The sequence below is a fragment of the Pleurodeles waltl genome, chromosome 6 (genome assembly GCF_031143425.1).
Source record: "Pleurodeles waltl isolate 20211129_DDA chromosome 6, aPleWal1.hap1.20221129, whole genome shotgun sequence".
In the NCBI taxonomy this organism is placed as follows: domain Eukaryota; kingdom Metazoa; phylum Chordata; class Amphibia; order Caudata; family Salamandridae; genus Pleurodeles; species Pleurodeles waltl.
Window position 1 is genome coordinate 226,489,880 of NC_090445.1, and position 24,435 is coordinate 226,514,314.

Here is a 24,435-nt window from a genome sequence, read left to right on the forward strand (position 1 = left end):
ATGTCTGTGGTGGCAGGCTGGTCTGCACCAGTCCACCAGCGCACTAAGAGTCTGGTAGGTTTCAGGGGGCACCTCTAAGATGCCATCAGTCTGGATTTATTAAGACTAGGTGTATGATACCAAACACCATCGGTTTTAGTGAAGCCATTATGTAGCTGGGTAACTCATGACAAGTGTCCAACCCATACTTTAAGATGGATTCCCTGTTCACTAGCAACGTCTAGTAATTGAACTAGACAACATAGGGGCATATCTGCTCATACAAATATGTCCTCACATCAACTATAATGTACCTTGCCTTGGGGCTATAATACCTGCTGTAAGGGTGACTTACATACAGTGATTTGGGGAATGGCACACAAGTGTGCCATGTCATGGTTTCTCTCATGGCTTGCACATGACATGCAGTCTGCAATGGCAGCTGTGCGCAGTATTTAAGCAGATCCCTTAGGGGGGCACAATAAATGCTACAGCCCTTAGGGACCCTTTCTAGTACCCAGGCCCTAGGTACCAGGGGTACCATTTACTAGGGAGTTAGAGGTACTAGAGTGTGTGCCACTTGTACACAATTAGAAACTTTACCTTATTTTTAGGGAAAGAGCACTGGCACTGGGGACCTGTTTAGCAGGAACCCAGTGCCCCTCAGTCAAAAAACCTCCGTACTAGTGGCAAAAAGTGGGGTGCCCATGTCCAAAAGCGGCACTTTTCTGCAATCCTTAATAGTTGTCTGTTACTGTGATAAAAGCCTTCACTGATTTGTGGGTTGTGGTCACCTTGAATTTGGGCTTTGACGGTGCGGTCACACTACGTGTTTCTTTGTTGGAATTATTTCTGTGAAACATCAGTGTCAATACTGGAACAAGATAGATAAGTTGCTGCTTTCCTTTTATCAAAGATGGTTTGGTGTCACCTTTTTTTGTAAGCATCACTAATGTCCTAGAATGTATAAGACTGTATTGTATTTTTATTGAATAATTGTTCTTGTAAATCATACCAATGTGAACCACTGTTTCCTAACAATTATTGTAAACCTGGATTCTCATGGGTTTAAAGGTTGCTCCTGTAGCCTGATCTACACTAAATTAAAGATCAGCACACATTCACCAATTATAAACTGATAGGCAAGGATGGCACTTGTGTTGCTCAGTTCTGTCACATTTGGGGCTGTGTGAAGCCTGAGCGGGCCTGCATGACTCCTCCTGACAGAATGCTCTAGGATCACTGCTGTTGAAATTATCTGGCTGTAATCTAGCACCTGGGGATGTATTTAAAGGGTGAAGAATATGCTGTTAGATGGAATAGCTAACTGAAATATTAGTACCAAAAAACTTTCTTGTTCATGTCGCCACCAAAAAGCCTGCTGTTCAGCCTTTGTGCTTCCTATATACTGATAAGCACTTGCCATATAGTGAAAAGCACTTCTGATTGCCAGCATCTGTATGTCAATCCCTGTTATTTATTATTTACCATTTTATCCTTTCTGTTTTTCGGAAATCTAGACACCTGGTGGCGATGTGACTGATTTCATCAGCTTCTACACCCTGCCGTCCACTATCATGAACCATCCAACTCACAAGAGCCTGAAGGCTGCCTACTCTTTCTACAACGTACACAGCAAGACACCACTTGTCGACCTCATGAATGATGCTCTCATAATTGCAAAATTGGTGAGTTTCCCATAGTCTGTGTACAGCCTAGTGTATTCAAGAAAAGCTTCAAATTCCAACCACAGGTGGTAGAATGAATGACACCATGAGCAGAGTGCTCGTTGTTAGGTTTTGCAAGTCTTTCTTTTCAAAGAACTCCCTTTTATTTCATAGGTATCCCCCTGATGATCTGGCTGTTAACTCAATGTTCCATAGTGAAGGCAGCAGTTCTCTCTTGGTTAGCACGGTCATTCTCTCCCAGTTTAGTGAAGGAATGCTGTATCTTTGTACCAATCGGGACTGGAGAGACGCTGCTTCTTTTGAGGGATAAAGACCTTTTGGTTTGTTCCAGAAGACTTACCTTTTGCCAGGCTGTGCAGACTGAATTCTGAATGCAGGTTGTTTCATAAGTAAGCAACAAGGATGTTTTGGCTCCGCTAGCCAGAACTGAAAGTTAAGCCATATGGTTTGCTAGAGGGACCGGACTTTCAGTGATGGTGCAGAACTGTGAATGTGGTGAATGTGCATCTGCATGATCTGCCACATACCAATCTAGAATTTGTGGTCCTTCTATCACATTATTTCCAGGCCCACAGGTACAGTATGGCTATCCCTTAAGTTCTGAGGCAGTACCTTGTTTGCTCATGCTGTTCGCCCTGATTTCAAAACCATTTGAACCATAGCACCACCCTTTTATGATTCTGAAGATACATTAGTTTAAAGGAGCTACTGGACCCTCATCCTAAATCTTAGTTTCTACCATGAAGCAGTTAGCTCATTCAGTGCCTCGGATCTTGTGGGTGCCCGAGCGACTTGAAAGTTTTAGCCACAACCAAGTAGTAGCAAAGTGTGAGCCCCTAAAGTGTAACATTTGTCCATCTGTTATGAATGCTCACAGATTTCCAGCACTAGTAACACTCTTTGACTTTGAATGCCAGCTGGATCAGTAACTTGTAGCCTTATAAACTGCCTGTTTCTCACAAACGTCTGGACTCAAGTGACCGTGTTAAATGAACACTGAGACTTTGACTTTTGGAACAGTTCTTTGGTACTATAAAATCATCATTTTCAGGTGTTATGAATTCCACATTCCTTTAGTCGGGTGGTGCTTATATTATTGTTCCTTCTGGTCTTCTGAAGGCCAGCAGGTCCTGGGTCTGTCGTAGGATGGTGGGGAGAGTGTTCCAGGTTTTGGCGGCGAGGTAGGAGAAGGATCTGCTGCCGGCGGTGGTTTTTCGGATGCGGGGGACTGTGGCGAGGTTGGCTGAGCGGAGGCTTCGGGTGGGGGTGTGGAAGCTGAGTCTGTTGTTGATGTAGGTGGGTCCGGTGTTGTGCAGTGCTTTGTGTGCGTGGATCAGGAGCTTGAAGGTGATCCTTTTGTTGACGGGAAGCCAGTGCAGGCCTCTCAGGTGGAGTGTGATGTGGCTGCGGCGGGGGACATCGAGAATGAGTCGGGCCGAGGCGTTCTGGATGCGTTGGAGTCGTCTCAGGAGCTTTTTTGTAGTCCCTTAGTAGAGGGCGTTCCCGTAGTTGAGTCTGTTGGTGATGAGGGCCTGGGTAACGGTTTTTCTCGTGTTGAGGGGGATCCATTTGAAGATCCTGCGGAGCATACGGAGGGTGTTGAAGCAGGACGCGGAGACGGCGTTGACTTGCCTGGTCATGGAGAGAGTGGAGTCGAGGATGATCCCCAGGTTGCGTGCGTGGTCCGTGGGTTCCGGGGCTGTGCCTAGTTACGTGGGCCACCAAGAGTCGTCCAGGCTGATGGGGTGGGTCCGAGAATGAGGACCTCCGTCTTGTCTGAGTTCAGCTTCAGTCTGCTGTCCTTCATCCAGTCGGCTACGGCCTTCATTCCTCGGTGGAGGTTAGCTTTGGTGGTGTGGGGATCTTCGGTGAGGGATATGATCAGCTGGGTGTCGTCGGCGTAGGAGATGATGTTGAGGTTGTGTTGTCGTGCAACGTGGGGGGCCATGTAGATATTGAACAGTGTCGGGCTGAGGGAGGATCCCTGTGGGACGCCGCAGATGATCTCGGTGGTTTTGGAGCAGAAGGGTGGGAGGCGGACGCTCTGGGTTCTGCCGGAGAGGAAGGATGTGGTCCAGGCCAGGGCCTTCTCTTGGATACCGCCGTCATAGAGGCGTGCTGATAGGGTGCGGTGGCAGACCGTGTCAAAGGCTGCTGAGGATGAGGGCGGCTGTTTCTCCTTTGTCCATCAGGGTCCGGATGTCGTCAGTGGCGGCGATGAGTGTGTTCTCGGTGCTGTGGTTACTGCGAAAACCGGATTGGGAAGGGTCCAGGATGTTGGTGACTTCGAGGTAGTGGGTCAGCTGTTTGTTGACAATCTTCTCGGTCACTTTTGCCGGGAAAGGGAGCAGGGAGATGGGCCGGAAGTTCTTGGGGTCCGCCTTGGGCTTCTTCAGAAGGGCGTTGATCTCGGCGTGCTTCCAGCTTTCTGGGAAGGTTGCTGCCTCGAAGGAACAGTTGATTGTTTTCCGGAGGTGGGGCGCGATGGCTGCGCTGGCTTTGTTGAAGACGTGGTGAGGGCAGGGGTCCGATGGGGATCCGGAGTGGATGGAGTTCATGGTTTTGATGGTGTCTTTGACGCTGGACCAGACGGTCAGGCGACTGCTGCGAGTGGTAGTCGCAGGGGTGGTGGACTCGGTGGTGGGTGCGGGGGGGTCGGGGTTGAAGCTGTCGTGGACGTCGGTGATCTTGCGGTGGAAGAAGGTGGCCAGGGAGTCACACAGGTCTTGAGATGGCGGGATGTCGTTGGTGATGGGGTTGGAGAGTTCTTTCACGATGCTGAAGAGCTCTTTGGTGTTGTGTGCGTTGTTGTCTAGGCGGTCCTTGAAGGCGGTCTTCTTGGCGGTCCTGATGAGTTGGTGATGTCTGCGGTTGGTGCTCTTGAGGGCTGTGTGGTTGTCTGATGTTCGGTCGTGTAGCCATTTCTTCTCCAGCTTCCGACAGGTGTGCTTGGAGATCCGGAGGTCCTCGGTGAACCAGGCAGCTTTCTTGTTGGTGTGGTTGGTTGTAGAGGTCTTGAGAGGGGCGAGGGTGTTGGCGCAATCGTTGATCCACTGTGTGAGGTTGGTCGCGGCGGTGTCTGGGTCGGTGGGTGGTCTCAGGGCGAGGGCGGTAGTCAGTTGGTCCTCGGTGACCTTGCCCCAGCAGCGGCGTGGTAGCTGTTGGGTGCTGTGGTGTGTGGTGGGTTTTCTGAAGGTGAACTGGACGCATCTGTGGTCTGTCCAGTGTGGTTCGGTGGTGTGGTTGAAGGAGACGTGGGGGCTTGCGGAGAAGATTGGGTCGAGCGTGTGTCCAGCGGCGTGAGTGGGTGTCGTTACGAGCTGTTTGAGTCCGAGGTTGGCGAGGTTGTCGATCAGGGCGGTGGAGTTGGCGTTGTTGTTGTTCTCGAGGTGGAAGTTCAGGTCCCCGAGGAGGATGTAGTCTGTGGAAGCGAGGGCGTGGGTGCTGATGAGGTCGGCGATGGTGTCACTGAACTGTGGGCGGGGTCCGAGAGGTCTGTAGATGAGAGTTCCTCTGAGGGTGGTGTTGGGGTCGGTGTGGATCTGGAAGTGCATGTGCTCGGCGGTGGTGAGGGTGTCATCGGTGTTCGTTGAGATTTTGATGGAGTCTTTGTGGATGATGGCGATTCCTCCTCCCACTCCGTTGGTGCGGTCTCTGCGGGAGATATTGTAGCCCTGTGGGATGGCTATGGCGATGTCTGGTGCTGAGGTGGCGTTCAGCCAGGTCTCCGTCAGGAAGGCGACGTCGGGGCGGTGGAGTCTAGGAGGTCCCAAAGTTTGATGGCGTGCTTGCGAGCGGAGTGGGTTTTGAGGAGGATGCAGCGGAGGTGGTTGGGTTCTCTGGCTGTGGTGTGGAGGGTTGGATGCTAGTGAATCTGCAGTTCCGGCAGGTGAAAGGCCCGTGGGTGCGTTTCGGGGTGGCCCGGTAGCAGGGGTGGTCTCGTCCGGTGTTGAGTGCGTGGAGGGTGCTTGCGTCGTAGTGCAGTCTGGCGTTGCGGGGTGCAGGTTCCAGGGGTTCTGGTGCTGGGTGCGGTCCAGGCGCGGATGGGCGCAGACGGGCTTGCCTTAGGCGCGGACGCTGTGCGCCCGCTACGCGGCCTCCATATGAGGGCAGAGGGAGGGAGGAGCAGCTGGGAGGTGGGAGCGGGCGGCCAATGGGAGTGAAGGGGGCGGGGCAGCAGGGGCTCAGCGGCGAGGGAAAAACCCCGGGGAAAAAACAGCAAAGAAAACGGCGGGAGAGGGACAACAGAGCACAGGGGTACAGAAAGCAAAACACAGGGGCACAGAATGAAAAAACGAAGTGGCACAGAAGCCAAGCGCAGGGGTACAGAAAAAATGGAGCGATTAGTCAGGCGGCAAAAGCGGCAACTGAGGTTCAACCCACAGGGGGCTGCGTGGCAGATGGGGGGAGCGACCTGCCTGGTGACCACTGTCTCCTTCAGGGCTCTGAGCCGCTTACCACTACTAAAAAAGATACTTGGGTATTTTGGGACTATTTTTAACCACAATACCTTCTGCAGTACACATGATAGCCCTTAAAAGGTTTATGGTAACAATACCAGATGACAAAACAGTTTGTGACTGATGGCACAAGATTAAAGAAGACTGTGATTTTCAATCATTTTCTAACGGATCTTGTCATTGAGTGCTTGAAGGTGGAATATCTACATAAACATTTCATCATTCTGGCACCTTTTAGTTCTATTGACTCCTAACCAAGGCTTGCTTACAATAAAAAGTGAGAACTCACAAAAGTGCACCCAGAGTGTATCAATATCAATAGGTGTCCATGCTATTTCAACTATAGCAATTTATATGTAAGTGCTTTAAACCTGTTTGGTGGCCTATGTTGGACCCAAATGTGCATTATTATTTTTTTATACAGAGACTAGCCTGCTACTGGTTCAGTATTGCAGTGCTTTCGGTAGTCTGGCCGTTGCTTTCCAAAAGGTTCCAAGGTATCCCTCGCACAGTAGTGTGGATGATTTTTTTCTGTGTTAGGAAATGTCCACTTCAGTCAGTTCTGTTTTTTTAATTTTTTTAAAGAACTTTTATTGCATTTTGAGCATACATGCATAGCATATTCCTGTTCAGATCTCGGGCAGAATGTCAGTAATCGTCAGCCGTATAACAGGGTATCAAACTTCAGTATTGAGAGCAACAATATGATTAAATGCTCAGAATAAATGATGCATACTTAAGAGTAAATTCTGATTTTGGAATGTTGCATAATGCATGTAAAATAGAACGGTTGAGCCCCCAAACATGTCTCACTCCCATCCCTCCCCGCTCCTGTTGCAGTTGTCCAGCTTGAGCCCCATACCAGAGGCATTCTTCAGATCATGACCAGCGTCCGATCAAACCATAGTTGCAACAGGTAGAGTAAATTGCAATCCAGTATTAGATGGTACAATACTCCCACTAGCAAAGCCATGTTGTGTGCAGTGGTTGCCCCCATGTACGTAAGCTACCCCATAGTGTCTCAAGTCAGGGGCTGCGAATAGGAGCATCCGGTGGTAGGTCATCTAAGTCTTTGAGGGAATCTACCAGGGTTCCAAGGCCCAAGCTACCTCAGTGGTGCCCTGTCCCCCTCTTTGTCTCCTGCAGCCAGGTTGTCACCTCGTAGTCGACCCACTTAATAAGCTCTCTCCTCCATATCAATATTTTAGGGCCTCTCAGGTTTTTCCAATTACACACAATTTTCTTTTTGCCCAGGGCGAAGGGCAAATCCTGAAAACGACTGGTTACTCTAGACTTGGATGTATGGGGGAACCAGTGTAAGAGACCTCTCTGAGGCATGTTTGGAATGTCTTTGTCAATGATAGTCGCCAGTATTCTGGTCCAATCAGTTCTAGGTTAATCTTTTTGGTGCTTGATGGATGAGACCAGAGGGTTGTGACAAATAATTTGCTCGCCTTCTAGGTATCTAGACATGCTCATTGCAAAACAAATGTAAGCTGATTGTTCGTGCCAAGACCTGTTGGGTCCTGCTATTGCCAGATAATGTTTATTTTTACAAATATACCAGTGACTGTACAAGTGTGATCAGTTTTCAACCATGTTTGTGTTCCATACTTATTGCCGCCATCTCTAGTAAATCTCGAGTGCTCCATATCGCTACTATTTGCAAAGCAGCTTGGTTCTCTGGTTAGAGTACAGTAGGTCCTTAAGCCTTGGGGCACCCGTGGCAAATAACACCCACCATGGGTACTGGCCAGTAATTGTGGCCTAATCCCTACAGAAAGACATTGGCCCTCATTATAATATCGGCGGTAAAAACCGCCTACCGCTGCGGCGACAGCTGCCAAAAGACGGTTGCCGTGGCTACCAGCTGGCCGCCATAATATGACCACAGCCGGATTTCCGCCACAAGAATGGTGGAAATCAGTCTGTGGCCATACTGGCGGTTGGCGGTAAGGTGGCGCTGCTACCACCAGCAGCGCCACGCCAGTAGACTCCTGCCAGCCATATTATGAGAAAAATACGGCCTGGTGGTGTTCTGCTGGTGGGCGCTGCTGGCGGTAGCAGCGCCCCGTCCCATCTCTTGCCGGAGGACCTCCTGGATGCAGGTAAGTGGGTGTGTGTGTGTGTGTGTGTGTGTGTGTGTGTGTGTGTGAATGTAGGTGTGTGAGTGAATGCGGGTATGCTTTGAGTGTTGAATGCATGTGTGCATGTACGGACGTGTGAGTGCGTGTATGTTGTGATATGTGAATGTGTGTCTGCGTGTATGTTTGAAAGTGCGGATGTGTGTGTGATTGAATGTATCCATGCGTGTAAGTATGTGGGAACGGGTGTGTGTCTGCGTGTGTGTGTGAAGGGGGTGTGAATGTAGGGGAGGAGGGTGGTTTGGAGAGCTAGTGGGGGTATCTGGAGAGGTGGGGGGGGTGGGGGAAGAGACCCCTATCTTTGACAGGGAAGGAATTCCCTGTCACTGATATGGCCTACGTCGTGGTCTTTGTGGCATTATGAACGCCACGAAAACCATGGAGGTAGGTGGGGTCATAATCCTGCAGGCTGAACAGTGACGGTCTGTTACCGCTATGGCGGTCGGAGTGGTACGTTGGCGGGTTGACTTCAGCCAACCTGCCAATGTCATAATGTGGCCGCCTGCCTGTTGGCGGTACTTACCGCCACATTATCCCCGACTGCCGGGGTCGTAATGACCACCATTATGTCTTGCCAGCTCCTCCTTTTGCTATCTCCCACCATTCCTGTCTTGTTCTTCTAATTTCCTGTTCTGTGCATGCTTTATCCTTTCAATGCTCACTTTTTGCTGCCCGGAGCTACTTTAGTGCATGAGGCCCCCACTCTTCAGTGCATGAATCATCCTTTCTGCTCAATCTTGCACTCTCCTCATGTGCATGCTCCCTGTCCCCTCTGCGTGGTTTCCCATAAGTGCCTACTTAATCTCTCACACTCCTTGTGGTCCTGCTCCCTTCTACCTTATGGTACGCACCTTTACCTTGATGGAGTAAACTTTCTATTTTACCTTTTCTTGTTCCTTCACAGAAAGGGTTCGACGTGTTTAATGCCCTGGATCTAATGGAGAACAAAACATTCCTAGAGAAGCTGAAGTTTGGCATTGGTGACGGAAACCTTCAGTATTACCTGTATAATTGGAAGTGCCCCAGCATGGGAGCTGAGAAGGTAACTTCCACTGGGAATGGAGACGTAGAGACACAAAGTGGAGGAGGTTGTAATTAAACTTGAGTTTGTGAGTTGTCAGGGTCATGCTTTCTAAGGAGAACAGTACAAGGGCCTTGGAGGCCAGGCTCTTCCTTGGGATACCAGGGCTCTAGCACTGAAGCAGAGTCAACACAGCCCCTGAAATTCACATCTCTTGATTAAGCCCTAAATGGTGGCACTATGAATTTACCAATTGGTTTTAAAGTACATATTCTTTATTGACAACTGTTGTAGATGTTAGGAGGAAGTCAAAACTAAACTTCTCAAATTATTTACCAATGTCTAATTGTTGCTGTAATTGCTTCCTATTTCTGGAACTCCCTGACTTGTCTTAAAAGTCAACTGATATTTTCCTGTGCCTCTTTCTCTCTAGTACTCGTTTAACAGGTGTCCGTTGCTTTCCACAGGTGGGATTGGTGCTGCAGTAAACACGTGGTCCTCTGGGACTGGATTAAGCCACTGAGCTGTGCCAGCAACTGACCTCTGAAACTTTGATCTTTTGGAATTGCTTGCAGAGGACTGTACTGAACCAAATGAGAGCCAAATGCAGTGATGTAAGGATTGTTCTCAGTGGGTGAGGATTGCGCCCCTTCTCTGGCATAGACTTCTTCCCATATTTTTGTTCTCTCCTCCGCTCGTCACACCACTACAAAGTTCCTCGTCGTACTGGTGTGACCAAGGGAATGTACAACTGCTGAACGCTCTTGCACGATTGGCGTAAAATGGAGTCAACGGGTGAATAGTAATAAAAAGTATATATTATATATATATATTTTAAATCTTTGAGATTTTGACCTTTAACAATGCGTCATAGCTGCTTTTTGGCCATATTGTACTTTCCTTCTGCCACCCTCTCCTCGCGGATTAAACTGAGATCACCTCTAGCATGACACTGATTTGGGTTGTAAGTTGCACAAGGTATTGTTGCGTTGCTGGATTTCTGGAGGAACATTAACCAGAAGTCATCTGAAGTTGATTTCTGTTGGGAAGAAGCCTCGCATTACTAGTCTTTGAAGGTTGGTATTGTTAATTGGTTTTACAATGAGAGCAAGCTAGGGCAGTTTGTTGACTTTATGAACGGTTGAAAACTGTCAAACTGCTCCTGTAAAAAGAGGTGAGGGGTGATGAATGTATGTTGAAGGAAACGAAGGGAAATCTTACCAACTGCTGCCAATACAAAGGGCTATGAATTGGTGTTGCAAGTTGTCCCACCTGCTGCTGGTTCGCTTGCTTGCTTGGGCAGACAAAAGCAGTTTGATGCCTATGCCTGCCCCATGAAATTTAATAAATAATAAAATTATACAATAAACCCAAGTAGTAACTAGTGTGAATGATGATTTTGCCTGCAGCATGAGAACCATTTTGATGTCCCAAATGCATGTCAGGACTCCTCCATTGACAATTACTAAGACAGCAGTTCCTAACCCCTATACTTCTGTTCACCCCTTCTCCCCCCGCACTTATTACTACTGCAATCCGGGACCCCTCACAGAATCACTATTGTAATCCAGGGATCCCCACCGAATCATTACTGAAACCTCGGGACTCCAACCTGAGCAATTTTGATGATTTGAACCCCAAAATAATACACAAAAATACAATACAGAAAGAAGTCTTCATTAAACAAATACACAGATGCTGAAATATTTGTTTTTGATTCACAAACAAATATATCACATCGAAATGTTAATTTTAATGTAAAGTTGAAAATTCTCTAAATTCAATTGAGCCCTCACAACAGCCATACTATATTCTGTTTGTTCTTGAACCGCACCCTACGTATCAATCTGAGAATACTAAATTAATTTTGTTTTTAATTTCAAATTCATTCACTTTTACAGAACGTGTTAACGTTTTCAATTATACATTTTGCTTCTTTAGTTATATATGTTTTACTAATCTGTTACCATCAGCAGTCCCGGACAAAGGATATATAGTATGCCTGAAACCTCAACACCTTTGTCTACTTCTGTCAATGGATGATAAAGAAACTAAGAGCAGCCTATTAATGACAGCCCTGCCGACAGCAGACCCTAAAAGCAAAATATAGCTTCCATCTCAAGTACTGCCAGAGCCCACTTGCTCAAGCAAAATATCACCTCAGCCCCTTGCTAACCTGGTGGAGACCGAGCTGAAGAAAGAGTTGGACCCATACAGCATTTTTGGCAATGCAAAAAGTTCAGGCTAATGCAAAGTCAAATGCCAGGACACCATCCGCTCAGGGAAGGCCGAAGAAAGGACAACTTTGTAAAGAGGGTGTCTTTAATGGCATCCACATTGATCAGAGCAGCTTTAACGCTATGTCTGTTCTAGGCAAAGCAACTGACCTTTACATTGATTGCTTACTGGAGGTTTATTTCTTTATTTCGGATTAAATAATAAATGCATAAAAGAAAACACAAAATCACAGATCATAATCAAATTTACATAAGTTTATAGATAATCACCTTTATAGGGAAACACAGTTAAGAAAATACGTCTTAAAACCAATAAATAATTTTAAAAAGTCACAGTATTAACAACCTAAAAATGTTTCCATAAAAATAGAATAAAAAAGACCTGTCTCTCTAAACAACATCCTGACCACAGCACCTGTTTTTAACTCTGACCGCCCCAGCCAGAACTTGAACTTTTGTAAACTGAAGATGGAGGACTGCAACATTTGTAAATACAACGAGGCAGTCTCCACCTGATTTAAAAAAAGAAAAAAAAATCTTTCCCTCTCAGAAGAGGCAATATTTATCCCTGCCTTAAGTGCAAAAGTAAGTGGGCACAAAAAAAAACATAAAAATGCATAATGACCTAGGTAGAAAACTTGTCGCAGGAACATCGGATATGATTATCCACGTTATAGCGAATGTGGGGATCAGCTAAAAGCCAATGTAGTAGGTTTAGTCTGAACAGTGTTAATAATAAACAGTAGTCAGCCAAATTCAGGGTACAGAGATAAGGCTCCAAACCGGGTTCAGATTTCATAAGTAGAAAGGCCCTGACAGTGGAGGATAAAAGCAGGAAGCTAATGCAATCCTTTATGTAAGGAAGTAAAGCTCCAGCAGCTACCATCGATGTGGCAAACCCTGGATTCTGTCACCTTAGAGGGGTGGTAGTAGTACTCAGGCTAGGATGGCTTAGGACCCTCTCCTTTTAGGCCTGGAGATGACATTTTAGACCAGATATGCCCTTTCATGATGAGCCATAATTCGGAAAGCCCATAGATGCCCCTCATTACTTAGTGACACCGCTCAATGCCGCTGAGTCTTACAACATTGACACATATCCCTTTTGAGGTCCCAGCGGAAGAAGGCAACCTATTGTGACAGACACAAAAACTATTGAATGCAACCAGATCTACATCAATCTCATTCTTACCATCTGTGCGACTACGTGCTGTAAAAGAAGGCTTATAGATGTGATGAGCAGCATCATACAGTAAATTCCAGACCACACGAATAGGAGAAAATCATAAATTCCTGAACACAAGTCTACCCACATTAGCAAATCCGATTGAAGTGAAGCTGTCTGGGCATGATTTCATCCTGTATATGCCTTATCCCTTTTTGCCAACTGAGAATGCAGCCAATACAGGAGAAACTGGACAAATATCGGGCACTGTGAAGCGGGGTCTTTCGATGAGCTCATTCTGTCGCATCAAGAATGAGGACTGTCCTTCTGTGGTGTATGTCCAAAAACAACCACGAGTGGGTCTTCCGTTCTTCAACCTCTAACTGACTTTGTAATGACCACGAATACTTCTTTGGAGGGATTTGAAGCACATATCCAGCAGACGACAGTGAGAGGACTGTGATACAGTCAGGAGACAAACTTAACACCAATGTGCTTCAACTAAGGATCATTAGAAGAGGTCTGCAATGTTTCCTACTGTAAATGTCAGTCATTAGTGTTGATCAGTACAGACAAAACAACATCAATGCTTTGTCAACCAGCAGAGGGGCACAAGGTCTCAAGTACTGTCGGCAGCCTCTGTAGCATTGGCCCACACGCCATCAAATCTCCCTACAAGCAGAACGTCTTTCCAGAACAGACAGTAAGCAAGCTAATTTGGGAGAGCTGAACGACAGCCTGTTATGGAGTATGTTTATTGCATGTTAAAAAATAAAACTGGATCAATTTCCACCGCTGGCAAACCAAACAAGCATTTGCAATGCAATAGGTCTCGCACTTACTTGAGTTGGAGCTATTGTAAATGCATAACTGGACTTTTTTAAACAGATTAATTGGTCTACGCTGCCGCATATTTTGGTCCTTTCTGCCACATAATTCCAGTGGCCCTGCATATAACTAAAGGGCTAGTAGGCCTACTGAAATATTTTTTTAAACAAGGACCTTAAAACACAAACTTCTCCCAGGTGCAAAAATATTTACTTGGCAGTTGGTACAGGCAGCATTGCCCGTGGGGCAATGAATAAACAATTGTACTCCAAGAATGTGTGCTTAATGGTCACTATCCCTTTCATGCAGTCTGGGGAGTCGGGAAAAAACACTCATGATTTTTTGCACACTTGAGGAGAGCCACCTCACATGATATTAATGAGCCTCAGACAGTCTAGATCTGAAAAGTTACTTATCAAATAGTGACCATTGTTCAGCATGATCAACTGTAAGCTCTTCTCAAGGTTAGGTTTATAAATACACGCGCACACACACCTCAAGTTCACAGACTCGAATGTGTTTAGTTCACCTACTTCGGTTTCTGCTTTGTATTAGCAGCTTGTATCACATTATACCCAGAATGTGCATTTAATGTAAAAATGTCAAAATAACTGGCGATTTATGTCCTTTCTGGAGAGAGAACATACTTTTGTCTAGTGGAAGCTTGGCGTCATCATAAGATAATGCACAGGGTTAATGCACCTGCTGCAAAGAACGTGTAATAGGCAGATCAGAGTGCGTACAATGTTAAAAACTATACCGCTGATCAAGTTCACGCTCTGAGCGCTGTGAGTGCCGTGGCAGCCAGAGAATGTACTTTTGTCTAGTGGAAGCTTGGAATCATCATAAGGTAGCGCACAGGGTTAATGTGCCTGCTGCAAAGAACGTGTACTAGGCAAATCACAAAGTGCATGTAATGTAAAAATGTCAAAATAACTGACGATTTATGTTCTTTCTGGGGAGAGAACCTGCTTTTGTCTAGTGGAAGCTTTGAGTCATCATAAGATAGCACACAGGGTTAATTTGCTTGCTGCAAAGAACATGTGCTAAGCAGATCAGAGTGCACATAATGTAAAAACAATACTGCCAATCGAGTTTGCGCTGAGTGCCATGGCAGCTACGCAGCACAGACAAAAGAAAAAAGTAGTTTGCCTACGATGAAGTATGTCAGCAATCATGCAATTATCCCTGTAACAGGGTCGGTGTCCAAGGGTAACCAAACCGGCCGAAGATGGAACAAACGTAAAGCATCTACCAATGACATCAAGCGATTTTTGAAAGTCAAGCCCATGAACGAATGAAAGTGATGGGTGTGAGGTGGGCTTGGTTAAAAGCTCACAATACCTGACAGGAGAAAGCGCTTGCACGCTCGACTTAAAACCTGATTTTTAATTGCTCTGTCATGGCCCAGATAATACTCGTTCACGGACCTATGTAAGCTTGAGAATCACCCCCTATTCCACTAGGATTGCAAATAAACACCCTCTCCAGTTGCCGCTGACAAGTCCTGCATCAAAACCCCTGGTCTTTGAAACAATCAGCCTGGCTCCTGAGTTCAATGAATTCTCTCATTTAGACAATCCTACACGCTTCATAGACATTCTTGTTCTAGCCAGTGCTGTACACTAACAAAACATGTGTATGTAAATGGAAGAAAATATGTGTGTTCACAGAAAGACGGACGTCCTTTCTCTTTACAGCCCCATCGGGTCTTACCTTATCTATTAAGTGTCTCGTATTGGTTTCAGACTTGTACCAATCAGACTATACATTGCAGGAAAACCGAGGTTCCTTTGGTTTCCATACCATCCCTTCTTTTATGGCCTCACAGGGCTGTTGTGGAAATTGTGAAAGGTCTCTTCAGAGCATTCCCTCCAATGAGGATTCATCAATAAAATAGGAACTTGAACCAGTGGTGTCCTAGGTAAAAAGGAGCCAGTTCTCAAGGCTAGCCTCAAATGCTCTTGTTGGAAAATAGACCGTGTGGCACATTTACAGTCAGTCTTATGATGAACGTTAACAGGGAAAGAGTAACACTGCGTTATACCAAAAGTGCCTGCTGACTTCCATCTCAGTTAACTAGTCGTACACACACCTTTCTTTCAGCAACCTTCGGATGCAGCTTGAGGGAGCTTCGAATTAAATTGATGTGTCCAAATGTCTGAGACTCTATTATGGCAAGACTAATGAATTTAGAGAGTCCGGACAATTGCTAATAGCATAGTCTAATCCAGAGAAAGGTTATCTGTTGCTGAAGTGGGGGATGTCTAGGTGGGTAGCAAAATCAGTTATTTACTGTAGCACCAAAGCTGGGTGGCTGCTTGCAAGGACAGTCAAAGTACATTGTATTCCTTGCAGATATCTGCAATATTGAGATGTCCACCTACCTTCACTTCACACTAATGCTTGGATACAGTAGCAGACAGTGGTGGGCCAAGTAGTTCTTAATCTTTTCAGACTTACTGAGCCTTTCTATCATTTTTCTTCCTCCCACGCTGTTGATGCGTTAATTGTGATGCTGTTTGTTTTTTCCAATCATAATATGGGACTTTATGAAAGATTTAATGCTGGTAACTTCTGTTGGATGCCTCCAACTGCAGGTTCCTCCGCTTAGAATAATCTCCAGGCACCTGGATACAGAAACTTCACTTTAAAGTACTCCTGAATGCTACAAGGTGGTGCCTCCTTACTGGCATGCAACTGACAAAGTGGAACTGATCATATCACCCCCAACCCTGCGAAATAATGTCAGTTCCTTTCGTTTCTTACCTTTTGACTAGGTTCCGAAGGCCCTCTTCCAAACTTTAACTGACTTCTTTCTGTTTCATCATAACTCCATGGGTTCCTATGTACCCAAAGGTGCCTGGATTCCCCGTGAGGGGGGTGAACGTCTAGGGGGTTTGATCTCCTGTGCTGGTACTGGAGTGATGCCTGCAAAGGGCTGACTGACTCTTTGTGGACACTTGAAAAAAATTCAGTATCTGATCTGGACTCCTGATTATTATCTGTTTTCTTTAACCACTATTACACCTTTGTGCCTGTAAAACTACAGAGATGCTACTGTTAAGACTTCTAAAATTAAGAAAATCGCACTGACACATGGATCTTGAAAAGGCTCTGGGTTCTGTACTGGTGCAGGTGCTCATATCAGATGCAATTTTGAAAGTATTAAGAAAAGTAGGTTTCACATATTAGAGATACCATTGCCATAAACAAGGTTTGACACTTTTTATCTGCTCAGAACCATTGGTAGTTCCTTAGCCTTCTACTGAGAAGGAGAATAATAGTTGCAACTAACCACTACAGAAATCAAACATTATCTTCTTGGGGATTTTGCTGCCTAAAGGGCCAACAGCGAAGGCACTGCAGCCATTCCGGTCAGTAAACATAGGTGTGAAAGTCAAGCGTGAGCTGCCCTTAACTTGTTTTTGGGTGATGTAGGCAAACCTTATGAACACTGAAACATGCAGAAACACAGAATATCACTGTAATAGATTTAAGCACATTCGGGGTTGTATTTTTTTTTTTTGTCACCCCGGCTCCAAGTTCATCAACAGATAGTTCCATCATTAATAGAGAGGGTTTGTTAGAATATGGCGGATTTCCTTTAATCACGACAAGCGCACAAGGGCCAGTAAAAGAAACTGTGCTTAGTTTTGCTCGCGCTCGCAGGTAGAGACCACTGGCACTCATTTTTGGGCACCAACACGTACTTTTTCTCATCAGACCTTGACCCAGAGAAAGCGCGATAAAAACAAAAGGAGGAAAAGAGGAGTGAGAGAGGCAGGAAAACGGTGGCAAAGGGAGACAGCAGAGATGAAAAAGAGCACGCAAGACTGAAATAGTGGAAGGGAGTGTGTGGTGGGGGACAAAAGATGCACGAGTTGGAATCCAGACTAAGCAGCTTTGGCATTCGGCAATGCAGACATTCGTCATCCCGGCTGCGGGAATATATATAAAAAAAAAATTTGCCTCCAGCACTGACCATTTTCTAAACTAAGCACTACCTACAAAATAGACTCCAAAGCAATGAAACAGCCAGGAATTGACGAATAGCCTTCACTCAACTCCAACGCCTTTCTAGGAGGAGCTCCACACAGGAACGTTTTCTACACAAATGGAAAGAGATTGCTAAACCAAAGGATTGTGTTGCTAATTCTGAGTGGATACTGCTTTCATGCCTAGCACCCCAGGCCAAAGCTATCCCATTTAGCAAGTTTGCTTTTACGTTGCACACTCCAGCCAGAAAAAAAAATCTTTCAAATTTCTCTCAGTTGAGAAATTTGTCTCCGATGAAATTCTTTACTCCAGAGCACAACACCGGAGTGTCTTGGTGTTAGTGCTCTCATCTACTCGATGTAATGTAGCGGGGCTGTCCATCAGTCCCTGCATCTATAGCCATTTAAAGAAGGGATGAAAGCCTTCAAATCTAGAATAACTGCAATGAGCCTCAACATGCTTCTGCTGAGACCAGACTCTTAAGGGTTGGATGGGCAGCTCGCGGAGTTAGTTAACATGTAAATGCTCCCCTAACCAGTTAGTGATGAACCTGTCCCCTATAATGTCTGAAGTTGCAGAGTTGTTTTTGAATAAATTACTCATCCTGGACCAGCACGGAAGATCATTGTGTAGTTTTCAGCTCACAGCAGTCTCGTTAAACAGCTCTCCATACAACCTGTTCCCTGAGCCATGCAGACACTTTAAACATTTTGTTCCTTAGGCTCCACTAAGATATCAAATAGATATGCAAAACTCTGAGATCCAGATGAAAAATCACTGCCATTGCTTTCAACCTTTAACAGGGCTACCATCTCCACCATGTTATGCACTCTCTCCTTAGGAAGAAAACCTTTTCTGAAGTCCCCATGAACTGAAGTCTTTTCATGAAAAAATCTATGTCCGAGATGGTCGACTGCTAGAGACTGATTTTGTCCAACAATGAACATGATGCTGTGAGGAGCCAATCATCCGGATGCAGGTGCATGCGAAGCTCGTACCACCAAAGATGGTCTACTGCCACCACCATAGAGAGCGAAAACTCTTGGTGCTGATGTCTGCCCAAGCACTCGATTGAAAACTATCTCTCTTAATCGCATCACTTAGCTATTGCTGCTATAGTAGACTGATCATGATATGAACGTAATCATTGAGGGTTAACTGTACATTTAATCTGCTTTCTGATGAGCTTTTCGAGAAAGTATTGGTCTATAAACGAACTCAAGTGTCCTTTCTTTGAAACCATGGAGCATCTTAAATAGCATCCTCTTTCTCTGCATGTTGTACCCTCTTTACCCTCTGTTGCCTCTTTCGAGGGGAGAATTTTCTCCTTGTTCATCAATGTTTGGGCAATCAGGCAATGTTTTATTTTGCCACCAATGGGTCAAACAATTGGGCAATGTTTTGTGTTGCCACTACAAGCCCAAGCGAATAGAACAGTAGCTTCTTTTGGGGGTAGGTCTACGACCCCAGAGAAACCAATAGCACAACTGGGGATTGTGTAGGATTTCACTGTCTGCGCATCACATAGCTCCTTTATTACTATGCACCAGTAACTTTGAATCATGGGACAAGCCTAGGTTGTGTGGTAAAAGGAACCTCCTTCGTCGTTGCATCATAAGCAAGTATGTTTCTGGGTTTTTCCCAACTCTATGTAACTTGGCCCTTTATAGATACATTCTGTGCAAGACCTTCTACTGGATGAGGTGAAATCTGTCTCTAATGGCCACCTCCCAAGTGTCCAACAAAGCTGTTTCTCTGTCGGTATCCACATCCTGCTCCCACCGCTGACGTAGGTTTATATGGTTGCCTGGGATATTTATTAATTACTGTCTTGTACATCGATGAGACCCCCCGTTTACCCAGGATGTGACATTCGAGTGTTGCGTATTTGAAAACATTCTCCCAGTCAATGGCCTCTGCATGTAAGGCATGTTTGAGTTGAGTGTACTTGTAGTGTTGTGTGCGTGAGAGTTCTGTTTCTCCTGCAGTTTTTCAAATGGCTTGATGAGTCCACCCTCCATAATGTCGCCAGTAGCTTACACACCCACTTCAACACAATTCCCTCCCATAAGGGTGTTAAAAGCATCATTTTGCCCTTCCACCCAGTGTGGGCCACTGCTCTCTCTCATGCTGTTAAAGCAGACAGAGCGGGGTGAGGAGCTTCTTGTTCATCTTTGGCCCTCCATATAAATAGTGCAGCCAACTAGGCGCAGTCATGGTATGTCTGTCCCATCCAACTGGTGGCTCATCTAATGGAGCACTGATCCAGTCATTAACTGCCTGTTGTTGAGTCGTCTGTAATATGCCCTTATATGTAGAAGAGCTATCCAACCATAATATAATGATCCACGGGAGGTTCAAAGCAATGCTGGGGGTGTAGGGGCGGGAGGGGTGCTTCGTCAGACAGAAGCAGTCAAATCTCCCTTCCTAATCCTACTTCATATAAAGGAGCTTTGGCGGTGATTTTGTTTTGAAGATGTCTACTCGCCCTATGAGTTTTATTGGTAGCTTGCAGCATCTGGATATGTCACTCTGTACATATGTCAGCAGCTTGTCTATTTTCCTTTTCAGGAATCTGTCTGGTTTCAATGAGATGTCTATCCCTAGGTATTTAAACCCATTGTATGCTACCTGAAGAGGGCTGGTTACTTCATTCTCCAGAGACCAGTCCCAAATCTTATAAAGTACCAAATGCCCCAGTTTACTTTATATCCAGAGTATTCTCCGAACTCCTCCGTGTTAGAGCAGTTCCCAGAGTTGTGCGGGGGTGAGCCAAGTACAGATCAATAGAGCAATGTCTGCGTATAATGAGATTTTTTTTCCTGCTGCGAGTCTTTGCCTAAACTGAAGCAGACCTGCTCAGTGGATCTGACCCAGCAGGCAAGGGGTTCTAGTCACAGGGCTAATAGGACTGGTGAAAGTTGACACCCTTGCCTAGTCCCTCTATGCAGCAGGTGTGATCCAATGAGCAACACACGCTGCTTGTGTATTTCCACCGGGAGCCCATATGGTCCAGGGGTCTTTACTGCTTTGCATGTATGCCAAGACTTCGAACAGCTCCTCATGTCTGAATTTTCCCTCCATCAAAGCTGAGGTGTCCTCTCATAGGGTCAGAATATCTACATAAGTTAAGAAACTATCTGCCTCTCCCTCGACAGGGCTAGCTTTCAAAAGCAAAGCTCCTGGTAATACTGGACAAACTCAGGAGCCACCACATCTGCCTTTGTTATCCTTTCTTCCACCCTGGTGACTATTTCTCCAACTCTTTTGGCTTCCTTTTCACTACAGTTAAGCCGCGTAGGAAGATGGCCACCCATACCAGCCACTAAGTATAATTTTCGCTGCATTTTTGTGCTGCATTCTGTTCTACATGGTGATACTTGTGCTGCAGCATGACTCACCATATCTATGAGTAATTTCTCAAAGGAGGCTAATTGAACGGATTTCTTAAGTTTTTTTTTTTTTTTTTTTCTGCCCTACGTTTGTCTGTATTTTGTCATGGAGAACCACTTGGTAGGCTTTCCAAATGTCGTGGTGAATCAACCGATCCCATATTGTCATCAAAACACAGTACTGAATCCATTCTGATTTCTGGCGTAGTTTTGGGTCCCTGCTGGGAGGGTTTAACATCCCAGTATGACCTGACAATTAGTGAGTGGTCAGCTATCCCTCCAGCTAGATATTCTGCCTCTGCTAACGGAGATGTTTTCCAGCAGGCATAAATACTTAGTTCAGCCAGCAGTAGGTCTTGTGTGCTCATGAAGTGTGATTATTGCCTGATTGGCTGACACAAACCTATCTACCGGCACTAGTGCCCTGGCAAACCACTCCTGCAGTGTGTGCTGAAATTCTTTGCCACTTATCATTCTCGATCGACCTAGCCCTGGGGTATTGAAATTGCCTCTCGCAATTGGCGATGTGTCTCCAGTATCCAAGAGGATGGTGCTGATTTTCTCTAGTGTGCTTTTCTGTATGTGTGGGTTTGCATGTACATTAATGAAAGGGGCACTGGGGATCTGGGAAACCAGGATTACACTATTAGGATATCACTACGGCTTGACCACCTGCTGAACACTAGAAAAAGGGTTTTCTTTTTCCCCAATATTGCCACCTGTCTATACCTCCGGAAATAGCTATTGTGTCAAAATTAAAGGTATTGGCCCCTGCCAAGGAACCTTCAGTAAGTGCCCATCTAGTGTGTGTCTTGTAATAGAATGTTCGATGGCATGTGTAGCTGCAGATACACATGTTGTGCATAGCCCGCCATCTGGTGTTGGGTCGGAGTGTTACAAGTTGTTTTTCTTCTAAGAAGTCTTTCGAGTCACGAGACCGAGGGACTCCTCCTCTTTTGCTTCCATTGCGCATGGGCGTCGACTCCATCTTCTATTGTTTTCTTTCCGCCATCGGGTTCGGACGTGTTCCTTTTCGCTCCGGGTTTCGGAACGGAAAGATAGTTAAAACTCGGAAAATTACGTCGGTATTGTTGCGTTCGGGATCGGGTTAGATAGAATCGACATCGAATCGTGAAGAGCTCCAGTAGCCCTTCGGGGTAATTTCGATCCCCCGTCAGGGCCTGGTCGGCCCGACCGCGTGTAACATCGAGGCTGATAGAACGGACCCCGTTCCGATTCTGTCCTAAATGCCACAACAAATACCCATATACAGACCAACATTTGGTCTGTAACCTGTGCCTGTCGCCCGAGCACAAGGAAGAAACTTTCGAGGCCTGTCGTGCGTTTCGATCCCGAAAAATGCTCCGTGACCGGCGAGCCAGAAGATTACAGATGGCGTCCACGTCGACAGGACACCGAGAGTTCGAGGAACAAGGAGAAGAAGAGGAAGCCTTCTCTATCCATGAATCGGACTCGGAGGAATTCGACGTCCAAGAAACAGTGAGTAAGACGTCGAAGCCAGCACACAAGAAAACAGACAAGGCCCAGGGGACGCCACTGCCAACAGGCCATGGCTCAACCCATAAAATCGGTGACCGCCCATCGGCACCGAAAAAGGCCGAACTAGTGCCGAGATCGTCCGACTCGGGTCGAGACACAGGCACGCAGCAATCTCGGGACCGAGAAAGTGCTGCCGACAAAGATCGACGCCGAGACAGCGGAGCCGAAGCTGCTCGACGCAGAGACAGCAGCACCGAGGAGGATCGACGCCGAGAAGTTTCGACTCCAAAAAAGAGAAAAGTCGCCTCGGAGCCGAAAACGAGTAAGGACATAGTTTCGGTGCCAAAACGACCGGCAACCGAGCCAACTACCAGCTCATATTCAGAGGAGCAGTCACTGTCCTCTCAATTGCGCAAACATAGATTCGAGGAAGAGTTACAGTCCACTGAAGTAGACCACACTCAAAAGCGGATCTTCATACAGAGTGGAACAGGGAAGATCAGCACCCTTCCCCCTATTAGGAGAAAAAGGAGACTTGAGTTCCAAACACAGGAACAAGCACCACAAACAAAAGTGGTGAAGAAGGTAACTCCGCCACCCTCTCCTCCACCTGTAACTCACATATCACCGGCACAGACTCCGTCCCACTCACCGGCTCACACCACCATGAGCCAAGATGACCAGGACGCTTGGGACCTATACGACGCCCCAGTGTCAGACAACAGTCCGGAGGCGTATCCTACCAAGCCCTCACCACCAGAGGACAGCACAGCGTATTCACAAGTGGTAGCTAGGGCAGCAGAGTTCCATAACGTGTCGCTACACTCGGAACCTGTCGAGGATGACTTCCTTTTCAACACCCTCTCCTCCACCCATAGCACCTACCAGAGCCTGCCTATGCTCCCAGGAATGCTAAGGCACGCAAAGCAAATCTTCAAAGAGCCTGTCAAGAGTAGGGCAATAACACCAAGTGTGGAAAAAAAATATAAAGCACCGCCCACAGACCCTGCTTTCATCACCTCACAGCTGCCACCAGATTCAGTTGTAGTAGGGGCAGCTCGCAAGAGAGCCAACTCTCACACATCAGGCGATGCACCACCTCCGGATAAAGAAAGCCGCAAGTTCGACGCAGCCGGAAAAAGGGTCGCAGTACAAGCTGCAAACCAGTGGCGCATCGCTAACTCTCAAGCGCTCCTAGCGCGATATGACAGGGCCCATTGGGACGAGATGCAGCACCTCATCGAGCATCTACCCAAAGATTTACAAAAAAGGGCGAAACAGGTGGTTGAGGAGGGACAAAACATCTCCAATAACCAAATACGCTCCTCTATGGATGCAGCGGACACAGCTGCAAGAACAATTAACACAGCAGTAACCATAAGAAGGGACGCGTGGTTACGAACATCTGGCTTTAAACCGGAGATACAGCAAGCGGTGCTCAATATGCCATTCAATGAGCAACAATTGTTCGGACCTGAAGTGGACACGGCAATTGAGAAGCTAAAAAAGGACACTGACACTGCCAAGGCCATGGGCGCACTCTATTCCCCGCAGGGCAGAGGCACTTTCGGCACCTTCTGCAAAACAACCTTCAGAGGGGGGTTTCGGGGTCAGGCCACACAAGCCAGTACCTCACATTCAACACCATCTACCTACCAGGGACAGTACCAAAGGGGAGGCTTTCAGGGCCAGTACAGAGGAGGACAATTACCTAGAAACAGGGGAAAATTTCAAAGCCCATAAACACCTGCAACCAAACAGTGACTCACAGGTCACTCATCCCCTCCACACAACACCAGTGGGGGGAAGAATAAGTCAGTATTACCAATCTTGGGAGGAAATAACAACAGACACTTGGGTCTTAGCAATTATTCAACATGGTTATTGCATAGAATTTCTCCAAATCCCTCCAAATATACCACCAAAAACACAGAATATATCAAAACAGCATTCAGACCTTCTGGAAATAGAAGTTCAAGCATTACTGCAAAAGAACGCAATAGAACTGGTACCAGGTACACA

The 24,435-nt window shown here is 46.4% G+C and overlaps 1 protein-coding gene across 1 annotated transcript in view; it reads left to right on the forward strand.

Moving 5' to 3' along the window:
- NMT1 (N-myristoyltransferase 1) overlaps positions 1-10,666 on the forward strand; it is a 104,817-nt gene extending 94,151 nt beyond the window's left edge. The window contains exons 10-12 of the mRNA XM_069237950.1: positions 1,500-1,667; positions 9,176-9,313; positions 9,760-10,666. Coding sequence (XP_069094051.1) covers positions 1,500-1,667; positions 9,176-9,313; positions 9,760-9,780 — 327 coding nt within the window. The 3' untranslated portion in view covers positions 9,781-10,666. The remainder of the gene's footprint in view (positions 1-1,499; positions 1,668-9,175; positions 9,314-9,759) is intronic.
- The last annotated feature ends 13,769 nt before the right edge of the window (positions 10,667-24,435 follow it).